This window comes from Botrytis sinoallii (assembly GCF_014898435.1).
Source record: "Botrytis sinoallii strain Bc 23 chromosome Unknown BSIN_005, whole genome shotgun sequence".
In the NCBI taxonomy this organism is placed as follows: domain Eukaryota; kingdom Fungi; phylum Ascomycota; class Leotiomycetes; order Helotiales; family Sclerotiniaceae; genus Botrytis; species Botrytis sinoallii.
Window position 1 is genome coordinate 841,713 of NW_024066032.1, and position 18,450 is coordinate 860,162.

Here is an 18,450-nt window from a genome sequence, read left to right on the forward strand (position 1 = left end):
CGTCATCAATATATTGCTATCGACGCTATAGTAACACTGTCTGGTCCAACACACTAAACTTCGTTGACTGCTCGCCCCTGCCGTTCTAAAAGCTCACAGTAACTTCCCCATGCATATCTCCCCAGGATTATCTCATGCTAAAAGGACGATAGAGCGATTTGGACTTGCTGTTCTTCGCAGGAAGTGGCATATCGCTCGCAGGTTTGTCCGAGGCGAGTTCATTTCTCGAAGTCTCCACGCCAATAGCGTCCTCTATAATTAGTGCTTCGGCCATCAGTTTATCACCAGCAGAGTCTTCGCTGACAGTTTTCTCGATAATAGGTTTAGCGCTAACCTTACTCTCGTTGGTAGACTTATGGTCTATAGGTTTGCTGCCGGTCTTGCTTTCGTCAAGAGCTTTCTCGCCCACAGACTTTTCACTGCCAACTTTTTCTCCAATGTGCCCACCACCAACAACTTTGTTTTTTACCACCTTATCTTCGGCGGCCTTTTGAATTATCCCCAGGCTTGTAGGATTATTAAGATTGCTTGGCTGGTATTGTTTGAGGAAGCTTGTGTAGGGAGAAGCATAATCTGACGGGGAAGTTATGGGATTGTTGCTAATTTTCGGCTTCTTGTTAAGACTTTCCGGAATAGTGTTGTAAGCCTCACTGATAGGTTCGGGCCTTTTCGAATTGACTTTTTGGAAGTGATTTGCCTTGTCGTCTTGCTGCACATTGACGGGAATAGACATGGTCTCCTTGTCTTTTCCGATATAGTTAACTTTCGTATTGCGCTGATTGCGATTGCTAGAGACGGATGTTTTTCCCTTGGTTGTGCTCAGATTATTCTCCGCGGCATTGGGCTTCTTACTACCAGTATCTGTGACTCTTTTCCGTGTTTTCTCTCCCGCACTATCGAGCCCCTGTTCGGCTGATCGTCGATCGAAAGATCCGCTTCTTGTTTTGTTTGCTTTTGTAGCTCTTACTTTGCGTTGATTGCTAGGACTATTAATATGTTTCCTAGGATTGACCGGGAAGCTAAAATGCCTAGTTGTGTCTCTAATATGTACAGAAGGTATTATTTCTGAGGAAGAACGCTCAAATTCATAGTTATCTTTAGGAGACGGGACAAGTGAACTTCGATGGCGGTCATAATCTCTCAACTTGAGGCTTTCGATAGGTGTAGCCGTCGATTCCGGTGATGGCGTATCTAAAATTACAATCAAATCGTTGTTTGGGGCACTAAGGGAGATTCTGGTATCAGAGGATCGACTTCCGGTCTTGGTGCGTATTTTGCCGCTATGAGACTGCGCTAACTGTCCATCGTGAGAGGTCGGTAAATCTTTTCCATGGCTGTCTCGACCACTAAAAACTGGCTTGAGTGCTGGTATATTAGTCATAGGACGTTTGGATCCACCACCAAACCCTTGAGCTCTATTCGGGTACCTGTCATCTCGACTCTGTGGTGCAGGTAGGATGAAGCCCACAGGAACTTGAGAGGCCTGTGAATATTCTATACCGTCGTTATATTTACCACCCGCCATATCAAAAATATTGCGTGATGGCTTATCGCGAGCAGTGGGTGGTTGGTACTGTACACCGGGGTGTAAGCTAGGCGACTGTTTACCTTTGACTGATAGGGTGACTGGCATTGCAGAATGAGGTTGCTCCTGAATCGATTGAGAATATCTTGGCAGTTGCAGATGTCCCGTCTTCGGCTGCAGTATCGATGGAGTTCCGGATGAATTTGTTCGACTTGGGTGCATAATATTATCGCCTGAGTTTCCTCGTCTTGTGCTGTATCCTGCGGGAAAAGCTTCTACATTTCTCGGATTATCCCTGCTCGCAGGCGTCATGGGACGGGGAAAGTAACTGCCCAATGGTATGGATCTCTCCTCTGAAACTTGCATTATATTTGCAGAATCGATGCTACTGATTCTAGCATAGTTTGCCGCTTCTGCCATTGTTTCCATGTTTGGAAGGACAGAAAGACCTGTTGATAGTTGTCGTTAGTATGTGGATTAAATGGAAAGAAGACATGCACTTACCCCGAGTATGGCGGGCTTGATTGACTAAATTGTTCTTGATATTCCAAAACCACCCAAGATGGTCAATCATCTGATCGATAAACGCGCCATCTTTCTCTAGCCTTAATTCCCACTCAAGATCAGTCCAGACTTTATGCGCCGAGGCGAAAATATCATTTGGTGTCCAAGGTGGTTGGATAGGACGTGGAGAATGAGTTGCATGAACTCTGGGACGTGTGGAGACCCATGAATAAAATTGAAGGATATTTTGGTACACACGAAACAGATCATCTGCGGCCTTCTCATTGCCTGGATTCAAAATACCGATTCTTTGAAGTTCATCAATGATATCATGGGCCCAAGCAGTGATCCTATGACGATTCATCGATGGGAGATCGTTCTTGGATCGCGCAAATGGGTTTAACATATTGTAGTTTCTCAATTTTTGTATTTTGATGGACAAATCTTTGGAATATTGCTGTGTTTTTGAGGAAGACGTTGTCAATGTCTTGAACTGGAATTCTGTCTGTATATCCCATTCCATTCAACGGCTAGCGTACGGCCAGATCAAATCTTCCAACCAATATGAAAAATTTGACTTCCAAGCGAGGTCAGCCAGTGAGAATGGGTCACACCATGTGGTAATTTTGTTTACAAGAAGTGAATAAAGCTGGACATGGGACGATATGCTAAGAACAAGTCCGAGCTTTCATGAATATTACATGCTTTATTTTAGTGTTTGCAACTAATGTTGTAATCTTTACGCCAGATAATGATCTAGTGAATTTTGGTGCATAACAGATACTTTGTTGTAATGCATATCAATAAATGGTCACCTTGTCTTACATGCTCAATGAGTTTAAGCTCAAATTTCCATCTTTCCATTTACATATTTCTGTGTTACCACTGAAGCACCTCGAACGTACGATTCAATGAATTTATTAAGTCTATGCAAATTGGTTCACTTGAAGATATGATGTCACAAACGAGAGTGAAGAAGCTCGATTATCTAAGTGTCGCTTGCGAAAGGGGCTCTGATCCCTAAGATGAATACATAGCATTATCCTGTGCTTTGAATAAGAGATAATTGTTGCTAAAGTAAGCCGTCTTAAGAACCGCAGCTAATTACATCTCTAAACCAAGAAGGATCAGTATCTCAGTGATGGTTGCCAAGACAATTAGACTTGGAGCATTCACGAGAAAGAGCCGCCTTTGGCTCTTTGTGATATTTTGAGGTTGGAATTTCATAGATGGGCCAAGCAAAAAAATGACCGAGAGGAAACCTACGAGGAGGGGGATGGGAAGTATTCGCAAATAGAGTCAAGTGTTATGACCCTTGACTCGATTTGAATTGCTATTCCTTAAAACTGGCTTTACCGATAGACCACTAGTGGTATATAGACCATTGGGATATTGCATAAACTAGCTTGTGAATCTCCTCTTGATATATCAAATCATTTATTTTAAAAATCGCTACAATTCCTTGATTAAAGATGGAACAATCAAAGTGTGAATTTTGATATAAAACAGTTGAAGAATGAATTTACTTAAAATATTGAAAATTGAGAAGTATCCTGTCAATACATACACCCACTGGTGGACTACAGGTAGAATTCAATCAATGCCCGGTGACCAAAGATTTGAGCACATTCACTCATTAGAGTGTCACCAATAACAACTGAATAGAATGAATACGGCAGCAGACTTACAGGTTTACCCCTCAACATTAAGCCAATCAGTACTGCGTTTGGTACGGAAAGTTGTGAATATATCTGACTTGATCATACGATTTACCATTCAACGAATCATTACTACTAGACGAATGCGTACTGTGGCAATGAAAATTGGAATTTTAGCGAAGCACGTTCGTCTAAAAATTAGAAATTTAACAATAGAGCCCGGACTTTGCCCTCAATAGCAATGATTGAAGCACCTGCTTAGTAAATTTTTCTACCACGCACAAAAGGATTGCTTGAGAGAACGTTATTCATTTTCAGCGACTCGACACCCTCTTCAATCATTCATCTCCCAAAAGAAAAGATTCAACAGGCGGGCTTTGCATAAAAGCATATAATGAGCTTCCCCCTAAGAGAAGTCTGGAGCGAGCTTCTGCGCTCTACCTCAAATAATGAAGCGGTCCTGAAAGAGCTTCTTGAAGGTCGCCCAGAGATCGAACGGGCGGTAGATTTAAATTGCACATTTATGAATTATATTTCTATCATCTACAAGGTCTTTAACATAAAGATAGAAGGTGGACAGATTGATCCAAGAGGTGTGTAAGATAGCGATTTATAAAAGAGACCAAAATTGACAACTGCGTCGACTTAGTTTGGCTACCCAGCGACCACGAGTTTATCGAAATGTTAAAGTTATTGGTACGCTATATAGACGACATCACTACTTGGATTGAGGACCATGATAGAACCGGCGCGCCTTGGACGTCTATTGGTGGTAAGCATCAGTGTGCCACAGATCTAGGGAACAAGCTGACAAATTGCTTAGAATTCTACGCAGAGTCACTGCTCGAAGTCGACGCGCAGTGTCAGAGATGGTGGGTATTGGCCGATATGACCATTTTCAATCCGACCACCACTCCGTTTAAGGTACTTCCAACGATGCCGCTTAATGAAGAAAGTGTCCTGGAAAAATTCGATCCCGCTAACTTCAACCGGTTCCAAGGTGCACGATCATTTTCATCCATGGAAAATAGCCCCATGGACAGAAGTACAGACAGAAGTACATTTGAAGCTCCGCTGTCGCCAGAATTATCATTAAAACAGCGTCAAACTCCCTCTACTGCTTCCTCAAGTTTCAGTTACCAACCCGCAACGATATCCCTCGACAAAGGCCAGATAGCAGCCGACTTTACTGATAGTTGGAATGGTGCCGGACATTCAAGCTTTTTCTCGCACAATTCGTATGGTGATATAGATCAGGACTTCCTATATAATAGCGACGTCGAACCTGGAGGACTTGATGTACAGCAGACTCCCGTTTTAATTCCAACGACACCGCGATTAGAACAGAACGGATTCGTAACATCACATAATCCGAGTTTATCATTCCACTCACCTGTTGAAAAGCGAAGCGGATTCTGTCAACCAATTCCTCCGCCTGCTCGAAAAATCGCTATACCACAGCTTCAAAAACAAGGAACTTTCGAGCCACTTTTTCCACCAACCGAACATTCCGAACTTCGTCCTTCTCTGCCTACTCCACAGACTTCCACTTATGGACTACATAGAAAGCGAGGCTACTCGAAAATTTCGCCGCAAGTTTTGAATGAAAACCCAGAAAAGAGACGAGCAGTAGCCACAGAGATGCCGCAGCATAAACCGGGATACACTGGAATGCAAGAGTTTCCACCTGGCTCTAAACTTTCGCCTGATAGTTTGATGCATGGCTCATCTGGCAGCGCTCCGGGATTTTTCAGTGGATCCTACAATACCAATTATTCAGCCTCGACAGCTTTCAGTCCCTTCAAGAGAAGCGCGGAAACGCTGCAAACTAATCACAATACAGTTCCACACAAAGTTGCGATCGGTTCGCAAATGGATTGGAGCAACATGGTTTCAACCGAAAATTGCCCAAAAGGGAGAGCCAGAAACATCGTTGCCACACAGCAGGACTGGAACGACATTGTGTCAGCCACCTTTGACTCAAACGCAGGTCTCGAAATTTCAAGTCCAAAAATTAGTCGCGATCCCTCGAACTTACCAGGAACTCCTATGATGTGTACAGACATGAATATAGGATATGGACGCCCGGCTACCTCCCAGCAGCCAATGTACTTCAGCTCACCAGTGCACTCCTCACCGATAACAGGAAGTAATTCAAGGGGGTAATGTATCCGGCTTCATCCCATTAAATGGAAGTCGACTAATACTTGGTTTATTAGTGCTGGTCATAAAAGCTCACGACGACTGCACCACAGTGCAGTCAAGAGAGACTATGTTTTAGGTGAAAATCAATTTTTTGAAAACTCCCAGTCAAATTGTTTCAATCCATGGTAAAGTGTTTACTTGTCTATGTAAATCGTCAGAGAATAGGATTGTGTTATTAGAGTTTGCATCGTCTGAGTAGCAGACAAGTACTGTGGTAAAGAAGCAGAATTGGAAATGATCGCGAGGTGTATGCTTTCTCATTGCGAAGGATCGGAGGTAGGACCAAAATTGTGGGTAAATGTGTGGATAGGACTCAGGGGAATTTAAAAATAAAGAGCATATGCTTGATGCTCTAAAAATTTCAGACACGACTCTTCAGTTTGCACTTTGTAAAGCTTTGGAAAGTGGCATGCTCATACCTCTGCATTTGTATGTGTCTCCAACTTTGGGGCGGAAAATTGGCCGGACCAACGCTTCAATACTTTACAAACAATCAGTGCCATTCATGGTTCATTCCATTTCATCTTCTGTGACCTTACGCCCCGTGGCCCAGGAGTGATTCATTTCTAATTTCGATATCACTATTCGTGTAGCCCCCCGAACCTGTAGATGCGCCCGCAATACAATCCTATTTGTACAGACATTTCCAATATAAAACTCTCATCCTTTTCTATGTACTTTGTTGAGCATCCTAGCCGTTGATATCTGCTGTCTATTAGTATTTGCAATCTTGCGTACCCCGCTCCACACGCCTGCACGTACCTGACTCTTCGTATTTTGACCCCTTACTGGCAGGCCCATCGCATGCCTCCTCCCACGGTAACTACCCATCGTCCTCATTCTTTCGATGTTATCCTGCAACCTTCGTTTCAATTCGGTCTCTAAAGGCATAGTGGACAGCTCAGCGGTCAGAGATGTGACCGTTTTTTGTGACAAGGAACCGACAGTCGCCGTGGGATGGATGTAGTGCTTGGCCATAATACGAGCTGAAGCTTGTTTCCCTAAGCCATAGAAGGACTCCAACGATTTCTACACACCATGAGTATGTGTACCAAGAATTGTAGCAGGCTCAATGGGAGTTGGATGGGGCCTTACCTTCACCAAGTTCCTCTCAGCGAACGAGACCCCCAAGATGAAAACCTGCAACCAATGTCAATACCAGAATAGAGAGAAAAGATCGGGACAAACATACCATATTCAAGAAGTTTTGATTATACTGGCACAAGGGATATACGTCTTCAATGTCTCTCACAGTTCTTAATCAATCATAAAGATGTGAAAGTTACCTATCAATTTTTGATAACGCACGGACTTCTTGTAATGACCCTCAAGCCTTCCTATTCCGAGGTTCGCACGTGCCATGTGGCGCTAAAGGTAATCGACACCTCTCCACAACACATAACTCGAGCTTCCTCTGAACAACATCACTTTGTTCTTCTCAGGTTTTTCTTGGAGGGCACATTATCTTCATTCTAAAAGTACACCTCATCAAGTCGATATTCAATTGACTTCCAAGATGCTCACACTTCAACGTTTTGTAGTCTCAGCACTACTCATCTTAACTGTTACCTTCCTCTTCTTCGCTCAAACGGCCGAAGCTGCCAAAGGACCAAAGATCACCCACAAGGTCTACTTCGACATCAGCCACGGCGATGAACCCATGGGTCGTGTTGTTCTAGGTCTTTATGGCAAAACCGTCCCTAAGACTGCCGAGAACTTCAGAGCTTTGGCAACTGGCGAGAAGGGATTTGGATATCAAGACTCCACTTTCCACCGTGTTATCAAGGGCTTCATGATTCAAGGAGGTGATTTCACAAAGGGTGATGGAACCGGAGGCAAATCAAGTAGGTTGCAAAGTCTGCGAGCGAAGTACGGGATTCTAACAATTGATAGTCTACGGAGCTAAGTTCCCTGATGAGAACTTTAAGTTGAAGCACTCCAAGAAAGGTCTTCTCAGCATGGCCAACGCCGGAAAGGATACCAACGGTTCTCAATTTTTCATTACTACTTCTACTCCCGGGTAAGTCATTTCTCGCAAGTCCTGCAATGGAACTTCATCATTCTAACACTCTGCATAGCCATCTTGATGGTAGACACGTCGTCTTTGGCGAAGTTTTGGAGGGATATGAGATCATCGAGGCAATCGAGAACGTAAAGAAGGGTGGATCAGATAGACCAGTTGAAGCTGTCAAGATCACCGAGAGCGGGGAATTACCAGTACCAGAAGAAGGTATCCACGTGGAACTCTAGAGTAGACTCCTTTTGCGGCATGCGAGCATGATTAGGAGGACTTACTGATTCGTCTGTCTTACGTGCTGTAGATGTGTACGGTACTGCTGAATTTCAACCCGGCATGGAAGAAGTCGAAGTTCCTCTTGCACCAACCGATCCTTCTACTCCTGCTGCTGCCACCGCAGTCATTCCAGTTGTTGGTACCCCACCAAAAACCGAGACAGAGGAGTTTGGCTATGCTGATGAGGCTGGTTACACTCTTATGCAAAAAGGATTATTTTTGGCTGTTATTTTAGGATGTGTGGCCTTCTACGTGCGAATGAATAGAAGAAGCAAGAAGTTTGAGAGGTCAATCGTCTAGTTACATAGCTTTGCATTTAAGATCACTCTTTACATATATTGCTGGTATCCTCTCAGTCTATTCGCAGTCTTATTTTCTATCCGATTCCTATCTCTAAACATGATATGGTACAACAAAAACAACTCTCGTGGATGCTTGATCCCTGTTAATCAACCCTAGACTCCAATAAATCTCCTATTACCAATACCCCCCACATTTAGACCAACTCTGATTTAGACCAAGGATCGTGTATTGCAGCGTCGATCGGTCGCACCAATGAATTTCTTGACCACACACGCCTTCTCAAGTACTTCAGGTTCCCATTCCACCCAGTATTCGCAGCTCTTACCAACTCTCTCGAGCCATGGTCCCAATGCCTTAGATGCCATTTCCACACCCCATCCCTGGATCATCACCGCTTCTTGGTTGTTCTTCACTGCGTAGTATCTAATTACAGAATTCCAATCCACACTAACACAGACAGCCCCTTCATGCCAGTCATCTAGATTGACCATACCCTCGAGTGCAGGTTCTGATGGGGTGGCATAGCCCTTAATCAGACTAGAAAGCAAACTGGATTCTTCAGTTACCCACATGACTTTTTGTAGACAATGTTCATATTCTACGCTCGCGGTCAAGCTTTGAATCAAAATGCACTTATCCATGTGATCATCCGTCCCACGACTACTTGGTCCAGTAGCGGTATCGCCTCTCCAATCACTCGGCTCTTCACGATCTGGGTCGTGAAGAACGGCATTTCCGCCAGGGAGGTAGGGATCCTCATGCTTTCTTGACACTCTCTCGCGTGCGTAAATGTACCCCGCGCGAGGTTTCTGCTTTCTGAGATTGTCGTCCCCTGTTAAATCAATGATTTCGTATCTCGCCTTCTTGTTATTTGTGTCTCCCTCGTATGACGATTCCCTCTTTGCAGAAACGGTCTGCTGATTGTTATTTGAAGTTTGTCCACATCGAGCAGCAGGTAAATATTTTCTTTTCTTGATGTAAGAAGACAGCTGCTTGTGCATGATCTCTCTATCACTCTTGCTGACCAGGAGGAAATCAGCTAAATTTCGAATGTTCTCCAAGTCCGCCTCGGTTGAAATGGCAGATCTCAACTTCTTTTGTCCCAGAAATCAACCAAACAGCTAGAGTATAGCCAAAGCTTATGAACAGGCCACTGTGCTATAGTGCCGTAGTTCATATTGGCGTCATGAAATTCCGAGGTTATGACATTGTGTATAAATACAATCTTTCCAGGCACCTTAATCTTCAGTTTGGTCGACCTTTCTGGGTCGTGACATATATCATCGTCATCTTTCACGCCTCCACCGATCTTTCCTTCAAACAACACGCGTAGCATAGGTATGGTGGAAAATATTGTATCCTCAGAAACCATAGTATAGTAAGTGCTAGGGTTCTCTTCCGTGCATCGGAAGGCTTGTATGATTAATGGTCTTTCGATTGAACCAGGAACCCTGGAATTGAAGACTCGGTTAACTTTCTCCATACTTTTGAATACTGTATCCTTTTGCTGCGATTGTGTTGGGATCGAACATACGGGTATTTTTGGATCATTAGGTTCCTCGCTTTCAAAACCATCGAAAGCTCCACTGGTAACCCTCCCAGGCTGGCTGGTTGATTCTGCATCAAGTGCCGGTGGTGATAGTGGCTCGATCAATGCTGAGGATGAAGCCACGTGAGAATTTGCAGGATTAGAGGACTCAACAACGCTGTTTTTCGTCTACGCCGTTGGATTCAGTCCTTAGTAACTTTCGTAGTTCAACAACTGCATTGCAATCGAGGTCAATTGATATGTAATCCTCGTTCGCGACAAATTCTTCGTAGTCGTTGATAAGTCGCCGCAATCGTGGTATTTCCTGGATTGCTCGATCACGGAGTCTCGAAATCTCCAAATGCAACTTCGACATTGTTATTGGTTTATTGTCCCGCACGGAGTGACACAATCTGGCTTTGTTATTCCTGAGCAGTGAGCTCTTCAGGTACCCACAAAAAGATGAGAAGTGTTGGTTTTAATGCAAAAACACAATGTAGATACTGAAAATGGAAAACAAAAGGTTGCAGAGAATATAGTCAACGAGAATAATTCACCGCGACTTGTTGGAAAACGATACGCGTGCCGAAATATTGATATCAGACGATATAACACGCTTGCCCTTCCCAGAACGTGAAAGAAAACGCCCGCTTGGTCAAATCAAAGTGAATGCAATACATCCTTAACATTTCATCTTCAAATACCAAAGTAAAGTTCCGATTATGGAGGATCACTCACCTCCGCTGCCTATCAGGGCGAAAGATACACAAAGTGTGGTTCAGAATGCGTTATCTAAACAAGATATCGACTTTCGTGCAGCTGCAGATGTTCACTCAGATCAAAAGATATTTGATGGAGCAGGTATGTGTTAGACTATCTCCATGGTCTTCATTTTCCAAATATTCTATTTTGACAGTCAGAAACTGATATCATTGCAGGTTCTCCCGAGCCTCTTTCTCATAATGTCCGAATAGAACCTGCTGCTGTCTTCAACGATGTTGCGTCCCAATCTCAACTCCCATTGCGACATGATAATAAGGAACAACAAAACTCCAATCGCGGTACGAGAATCAACCCAGACAAGTTGGGAATGAGCGCAGCGGGTTCGATCGACTCTCAACGTTCCCCGAAGAAGAAGCCAAATGGCCGCGTTCTCATTTGTGATATTCTTGGCCCCGATGGAACACCTTGGATGCCAAAGTTAGGCAGGTGCCGAAGAAAGAAACTACGGGCGCGTTCCTTGGCAAAGGTAAAGGAACAAATGGCTCTGGAAGAGCAACGTGCGGCTGAAAAGGAAAGGAAATATTCAGAAATAAAAGACGCGCTGTGATCTCTGCTTTAGGGAACATTGCGGCACGGAGCATGGATTTTAAGAATGGCAATGATAAGAAGTAATCCCGCGAGGAATCAAAACTCGATTATCTATGTGAGATCATCGTTTTAGTCACAACTCTTTAGCAATACGTATCTACGACATACTGGTACAATGTTCAAAGGTACTTCCATTATTCAAGCCAGCATACAGCCAAGATATAATGAGATAGTCAATTCTTCCCTCTTCCTGTAGTCAATCTGATCTCTTCGAAACATGTTTCATGAGGATGTCACCATATTATGTTCAATGAGTAACACAGCTTAGCTTCATCATAATAAATGACAGCATCTGAAGATAAGACAAATGTGAAGTAATCAACAATGTATGCACTTGATAAAAACAAAAACTTTCACGGTTTACTTTCGCATTATGCTCTACCTACTTCATTCTGATATATCTAACTTGAATGCAAGTAAAGCTCATTGTTTGAAGTCCACGACGAAAATATTAGAAGCGCAAAGATCTAGGTGGAAAAAAATCGAGCGGCAAGTGATACATATCAAATCAAGAGACGCAATCAATCCTCGGAAATCGCACTGCAAAAATGGTGGACGATGGACAAAGTTCTGGTGTGCCGCTCCCTGGATTAGTTTGATGTTATGATAGAGAAATTCATAGACGTAGTTGAAGTAAGAGAGAAGAGTGCTATTAGTACTGGAGCCACTACGAGACAAATGATACCAGGCCCTTGTGTGAGCTGCCCTAAAAAACGGATGGGGGGCTACTATTAAGGAAGAAACAGATGATGAGGGTTATATATTTAGACAACGTCACTTTATCAATAATCAGAACAAACATGTGGTGTGGCATACCTGTACTTAGGTTTCGACCGACCAGGCCCGCGCCGTTTGTCCCCGTAAATTGTAGATTTTTGCTCTTTTGTTCTTCCCAGAGTTGCCCCACTCTGTTTTATCCACTGTTTATTTTTCTTATAAGATTTCTGCTTCCTGTGGGCTTTTGCGCGTTTGCTGGTGATTTTTGCCCTTTTGATGTCACAGAGTTATTGTGGGCCCAGCTCGTCTAATGTTTCAAGCGAGATAATTGAAGCTAGCAAGCCAGGGAAAGGATGTATCTAATTGAATACTACCTGAGTACTTGCAAGGTAATACTTAATGTGTTCATTCATTATTCGGATCAGAGTGCACCCACTAATTCTAGGCCTCAGTATCCGCATATTTGTTGATACAAGTATCACTTCCTTCGGGTGTAAATTGGGGTTGCTGTTCGATTAGCTTCAAATGACGTCCTCCGTTAAGCCAGCTCTAGAGCTGCCATCCATATCTAAAGGACAGTACTTTTTTTACTCAAGCATTTATTGCTAACGCGCTTTGCAGGTTCGAGACTGACCGCGGAGGGAAAGGTATTACCTTTGGTTCATGACAACAGAGCTGTTATAATAGCTGGCAAAATTTTCCTGTTATAAAAGGAATAGGTACAGAAATACACAAAAGTTAAAACCTCAGCTTCATGGGCTAACAATACAACCGGAATCTCCGGCAGACCACAAGTGGGTGTATGGATTGACGGGAAACTAATGAAAAATTGGCTTGTAGATATTTCTTGATATATCATTTCAGATGTTTTGAAAATTGTCATTTTTCTTATACTAAAGATAAAACAAGAAAAATGTGGGTTCTAACATCAAACAATTGAAGAATAAATTTGTTAAAAATTTGGTCGAAATTTGAGAAGTGTCCCGTCAATCCATGCACCCACTGGTGGACTAGGCAGTGTCACTCCAATCTATAGTTCAATATGCGTAAACAGAAGAAAAGCCTCCACTTTAATCGAAAGCTCAGGTAGATACTAGTACACTCGTGAAGCAATGTTAATTGTTCTATGTCAAGCATATCCTGTCAAACCAGATGAGGCAGCCGGATATTTAGTACATTCTATTTGTAAAGACTACCGCATCTCATCTGGTCGTATCATATCAATTTTATCAGCTTCGAATCAGATTATTGATAATCTCAGGAATCAGGGGGATAGATCTCCCTAAGTGTTTGCTTTCTTGATCTCCACTTGAGTGTATAACTATACTTACCTGAATATCTTACGATTCTTAAATGAGTTAGATACTTCTATAGAAAGAACTTATAAGCTTAAGGTTAATCGTATTAAATTATTTTCTGTATGAACTATACCGTAAGTTTACTATTTCAAAAAACCAGATTATAATATACTCTCCGAAAACTAATATTAGAGGCTTTATATAGCTATAAAGTGCATCAAGAAGTACCTAGTAGTTAGTTTGCGTTGTGAGAAAAGAGAAACCTATCTCAAGGTAGGTAGTTTCAATTTCTTTAGGAACTCCTTCGCCTCGTCAATTGATCTTCCATCTTTCGAGTCCCATCTATCAGGCTCTTTAGGTTTATCCCATGGCGCACAACCGTGTGGCCAAACTACTTTGCTCTCGTCCTCAGCAGTCCACCATCCCCTACCACCAGCGAGATATATTTTCTCCCTCCTGTCCATAGATTCCTTTGGCGGTCGTGATCCTCTACCATTCTCAGCATCTTCCGTCATCTTCCATTCGTTCTCCATCACACGCAATTCTAGAAGCCGACTATGGTCCCACATCACATAACCCCATTCTCGCTCAAATTTATGCTTATCGCAAAAAACAAACTCAATACTGTTGAATAATTGGTGTGCCCACCTCCATACAAGTTCAGGTCCCTTGTCATCATCATCATCACACCATACAGACTTATTGACATATTTATCATCATCTTCGTTCGAATAATCCTCAAGCCAATGATACAATTCATCTTCCCCACTACCATCTGTGGAATTCCTAAGCCCATGATCAAGGAGATGTGACGAATGTTTCGGAGAATCTTGACAGTAAGCTTTGCAAATTTGTTCGTAGCTCTTTGCTTCTAGCATGTCACGGATTGCAAAAAGACCACGAGCGATTAGTGGCTCGATATATTCTGAATCGTCAAAAGAAGCGTACTGCATCCTGCGTTCGGCCCATTCCACATCATGGCCGACGAGCTCATCGAAGCCTACGTCGATGTGTTAGTCCTTTGATTAAAAAGTATTAAAAAGAAAATGCACTCTACCAGGAGCAATGATGCGAAACATATAATCGTGAACGCAAGCTAACTGTTCATTCTCCCAGACCGAGAAATGATTGAAGAAGATTCTGTTCTGATCCAAATTTAAATGATCGCTAAAACCCCCGTAAAATACACAACAATAGATTTGAAAGTGGTAGAAAGTTCGTTGAATTCTCCTTTTTTCCTCATCTGAGGCAGGAAGTTGCCACATAGCTATTGGGATGTTTTTTGTGAAAATTGAAGATGCAAAGGCTTTCGAAATAAAATCGTTCGTGAAATAAACAACATGGAAATGGAGTTTACTCAGGAATAGCGCATCACAAAGTCTCAAATTGGAATAGGCTTTAAGCTCGATATTTCGACCATTCTCGACAAAATAATTATCGTATTCGTCGAGGACATCATCTCTGACAGGTGCCTGGCGTGAAATTGAAGCAGTTAAAAGTGCTTCGGATAGAAACTCAGAGCCTATCTCATCAGTCAGGACTTGCTTAAGAATCAATTGCTCTGCTGAGAGGAAAGCGATGTATGTGGCTTTGCACGTGAGAATGATGGACAATAGATCAGGGACGTTTTCGGTGAGACACTGAATAGCTTGTATTGCTTCAACGGGAAGTAACTCCAGCATGCTCTTTGATTCTTTCATATTGTATGGTTCAAAGTTGGATCATGTAAGTTGGTATACATATAGTTATGGTTTTAGGTGAGTGAGGTGAGTCAATCAGGATTGTGACTCATCACAACCGCCATGCTAAAAATTATGTCATAAGGCTCAAGGCACCACCAGGCACATATCTTACGTATCCTTGGATGTCAATTCGTGTAATACTTTTGGTCTTATCTGATTCAATTGCCTCGAATATATGTCGATTTCTTTCTAAGATTCAAGCAACCATTAATATTAATGCCGTCCCAACACTTCCGATTACCCATTAACGGGTCTTGAAAACGAAAGTTCAAACCCCCGCGTTGCGACCACGGCTTGAGGGTGAGTTTCGGGGTGAGGCAAACGCGGACGGACACTGAACAAGCTGTTTTGTTTTGCTTCTGTTTTGAATTTTCACCTTGTGCGCCCAGTCATCAAACTGCCATCTCAGAGAGAATTGTCTGGGTAGGTCACAGACAGTGACTCGTTGTGTTCGAGACGATTCAGTCCTCAATTCTCTGCCAATTGAGGCTTTGTTGAGCAGATAGCTCTTAGGGTGCTTTCCTCGCTGGCGCGGGAAACTAGAAATGCCCAATAATTCTCACATCTTGTAGCGGTGGTTCGTGACTAAGAGGGGCTGTCCATCGGGTATTGTAGCTATTCAACGAGTCATGATGGGCAAATTTTTGCGGAGATTGCCATTTGTCGATCTACCATGGTCCTCTGCTTGGTTGAGCGACCTAAGTGCTCCTATATGATTCCATTTATCTCTTCCTTGATCTCACTTAATACGATGATCGACGTAGATTTGTGGCAGTTATACAACTGGCCAATGTGGGTGCACCCCCATATTTAGAGACCTCTCTTTCCTTCCTAGCCAACTTAATGGAGCCAGCTCCAACACCTTCTCAAGATATCTATAAGAGGCGCAGAGAATATTAGATACCTGATAACGAGAGGGAGCGTAGGTCAGAATCAAGAGCCAGCAGATCAGACAAAAGTACCAGTAGAAAGGGCAAGGAGAAAGATGAACGCCCCTCAAGCAGAAGTCAAAGAAATTAATTCTTCCGCTCGAACACGGAGATTGAGAGTTCTCCGAGTGGAATATACGGGGAATAGCGTGAAGAAATTATTTGTGCATATTCCTAGCGGTTTTGTTATACTTTGGTCTCTAAAATAATTGTTTGCTGCTGGGGTTTTGGAGTTTTGGACTTGAGCTGGCGCTGATTATACTTGTTTTTTTTCTATCTTTGGAATAGTTGGTTTTGATATTTGGGTTTGGGTTTGAGCTTTGTATATGCTTTGGAGTTTAGAATTGATTTCGCATATAGAGTTAGAAAACAAATTCACATTCATATGATAACTAGCCCTCTCGTCCTCTATTAAAATCCTATTCTGGAACGAGGATATTGATTGTTTTGAATATTTGGAATGTTTTACCAATTAATTCTTCAATAGATTCTAAATTATTAAAGTAAAAATTATACTAGACAAAATTGCTTTACAAAATCACTTCATTTCTTTCATTTTTTATTTCGTACACCATCTACTCTCAGCTTGTTTATTTAATTGAATTCTAATCGTATATTAATCTTTCATACTGTTTTTTGACCCATCAGCTTTCAGCTATAAAACATATTTCAAAATGCATATACTAGAATAAGTCTACTACCCTGCACTTCGACCACCCCTTCTTTTGGACATTTTATATCTATTAAGAATCTCAAGCTCTCTTTTTTATTATTAGCCTGAGACCCCATAAGGGACCATTCGAGGCTCTAAGCTCTTGAAGAAGAAAGAAAATGGAAAGAAGTAGAAAAGTGTGACTTCATAGAAAGAGGCCTTGGAACTTAATCTTTCACAAAAGTCTTCAATACTGTACAATTGCTCAAACTATCAAAGCTTTCTCCCTCTTTTACGGTTTAAGTGATTGAATATTACTTCAAAGAAGCCAGGCTAGAGCATTGTTGCTTTGAAGTCCGCTTCACCGAGCTTATTGGGGGTGCGTATTGTACAAGAGATTTTGAAGTTCATGTGTCTGGGACTGACGAATGTGGAGCGGAAGTGTATTCACAAAGGGTAACCCCCTTACAAACCCCTCCATCCCCGAATCCGCCTCTTAAGGCCTATAATTGGTTTCCTGACTTGTATTAGGCAATTATTCTCATTCCCGCCACAGAACATTTATATATGCTCACATGATTTAGTCGAGTAAGAAGACCCTACGCCGTACAAAAAGCTTCCTTCAAGACCTCGAAGCAAAATTTTTCTCTCTGGGCTTTAGAGCATACATCAAAAAGAAAAATTTGCGCAGATGCGAAGACCATTATATCATAGTGGACTTCTTATGAAGTCGCGTAGTTCACTAACCTTTTTTTATGATGTATTCATATTATTCACTCAGTTTTCGTAGCGTCGAGATAGGTTGCGGTCAAATGTTTCGGACACACGTAATTATCTTTGATACGTTTCTAATAAGAGGGCTACAAGCAGCTAGTTACAAGCTCCAACAACTATGAAACACACTTTTTATTTTATCCGAGAATCCGAATTATATAAAATGATAATAAAATACCTATGTACAGTACTAACGCACTACTACTAGCCGCTTATTAAATCACATCTAAAATAACGTGGTTTATCAGTGCGTGGCCCATATCAGTGGGTGGCCCACTTTCACCTCAATTCGACTCCCTCATTTCAATACACGTTTATTAATAATCTATAATGGATTCGAATAATAAAGAAGTCTGTATATTACTCACTATCGCAGCTATTCAGAAAGATAAAAAGCTAAGTACTCGAAAGACTACAATATTATACAATATCCTACAATCAACACTACAACATAAAATTGATGATATACCTCCTTATACAGAAATTCAACCTAAATCTCAAAATCTCTCGAAACTAAAAGAGGAAATTATTATTCAATATATAATTGATATAGATTCAAAAGATTTTATATTTAAACAAAAAGGAATGAAAGATATAGCAAATCATATTCTTGAATTTCGAAATACAAAAAGAGTTGGAAAGCTTTGGGTTTATCGATTTATCAAACATCATATAGAGCTAAAAACACATTTTAAATATATTTATAACTTTCAAAAAGCTTTCTACAAAGATCCTACATTTATTGAAAACTGGTTCCGACTTATATCGAATATGTGAGCGAAATATGGTATTCTCGATTGTAATTTATAGAACTTCGATAAAACAGGCTTTATAATGGGAATGATAAGTACTGATATAGTTATTACTGATATTGAAAGATACAACAAAAGTAAAGCTATACAACTAGGCAATTGAGAATAGACTACAGTGATCATATGCAGCAATAGTGAG

The 18,450-nt window shown here is 41.9% G+C and overlaps 7 protein-coding genes across 7 annotated transcripts; 3 read left to right on the plus strand and 4 right to left on the minus strand.

The window, feature by feature from the left end:
* Nucleotides 1–127: 127 nt before the first annotated feature.
* EAF02_003460 (uncharacterized protein) lies at nucleotides 128–2,435 on the minus strand (the record flags this gene model as incomplete). The annotated part of the gene is made up of 2 exons (XM_038899508.1): nucleotides 128–1,974; nucleotides 2,030–2,435. 2 exons carry the CDS (start codon nucleotides 2,433–2,435, stop codon nucleotides 128–130), a joined length of 2,253 nt encoding a protein of 750 aa, XP_038760435.1.
* A 1,646-nt stretch (nucleotides 2,436–4,081) lies between these two features.
* Nucleotides 4,082–5,853, plus strand: EAF02_003461 (uncharacterized protein; the record flags this gene model as incomplete). Its single annotated transcript, XM_038899509.1, has 3 exons — nucleotides 4,082–4,280; nucleotides 4,337–4,459; nucleotides 4,511–5,853. The coding sequence occupies 3 exons, from the start codon at nucleotides 4,082–4,084 to the stop codon at nucleotides 5,851–5,853; spliced, it is 1,665 nt and encodes a 554-aa protein (XP_038760436.1).
* Nucleotides 5,854–6,552: 699 nt separating this feature from the next.
* EAF02_003462 (uncharacterized protein) lies at nucleotides 6,553–7,087 on the minus strand (the record flags this gene model as incomplete). The annotated part of the gene is made up of 4 exons (XM_038899510.1): nucleotides 6,553–6,597; nucleotides 6,655–6,921; nucleotides 6,988–7,032; nucleotides 7,085–7,087. The coding sequence occupies 4 exons, from the start codon at nucleotides 7,085–7,087 to the stop codon at nucleotides 6,553–6,555; spliced, it is 360 nt and encodes a 119-aa protein (XP_038760437.1).
* A 321-nt stretch (nucleotides 7,088–7,408) lies between these two features.
* EAF02_003463 (uncharacterized protein) lies at nucleotides 7,409–8,485 on the plus strand (the record flags this gene model as incomplete). The annotated part of the gene is made up of 3 exons (XM_038899511.1): nucleotides 7,409–7,736; nucleotides 7,786–7,912; nucleotides 7,971–8,485. 3 exons carry the CDS (start codon nucleotides 7,409–7,411, stop codon nucleotides 8,140–8,142), a joined length of 627 nt encoding a protein of 208 aa, XP_038760438.1. The 3' UTR covers nucleotides 8,143–8,485.
* Nucleotides 8,486–8,697: 212 nt separating this feature from the next.
* Nucleotides 8,698–10,392, minus strand: EAF02_003464 (uncharacterized protein; the record flags this gene model as incomplete). Its single annotated transcript, XM_038899512.1, has 3 exons — nucleotides 8,698–9,582; nucleotides 9,636–10,144; nucleotides 10,194–10,392. 3 exons carry the CDS (start codon nucleotides 10,390–10,392, stop codon nucleotides 8,698–8,700), a joined length of 1,593 nt encoding a protein of 530 aa, XP_038760439.1.
* A 346-nt stretch (nucleotides 10,393–10,738) lies between these two features.
* EAF02_003465 (uncharacterized protein) lies at nucleotides 10,739–11,346 on the plus strand (the record flags this gene model as incomplete). The annotated part of the gene is made up of 2 exons (XM_038899513.1): nucleotides 10,739–10,877; nucleotides 10,955–11,346. The coding sequence occupies 2 exons, from the start codon at nucleotides 10,739–10,741 to the stop codon at nucleotides 11,344–11,346; spliced, it is 531 nt and encodes a 176-aa protein (XP_038760440.1).
* A 2,193-nt stretch (nucleotides 11,347–13,539) lies between these two features.
* On the minus strand, nucleotides 13,540–15,102 carry EAF02_003466 (uncharacterized protein; the record flags this gene model as incomplete). Its single annotated transcript, XM_038899514.1, has 2 exons — nucleotides 13,540–14,402; nucleotides 14,460–15,102. 2 exons carry the CDS (start codon nucleotides 15,100–15,102, stop codon nucleotides 13,666–13,668), a joined length of 1,380 nt encoding a protein of 459 aa, XP_038760441.1. The 3' UTR covers nucleotides 13,540–13,665.
* Between the last annotated feature and the right edge of the window lie 3,348 nt (nucleotides 15,103–18,450).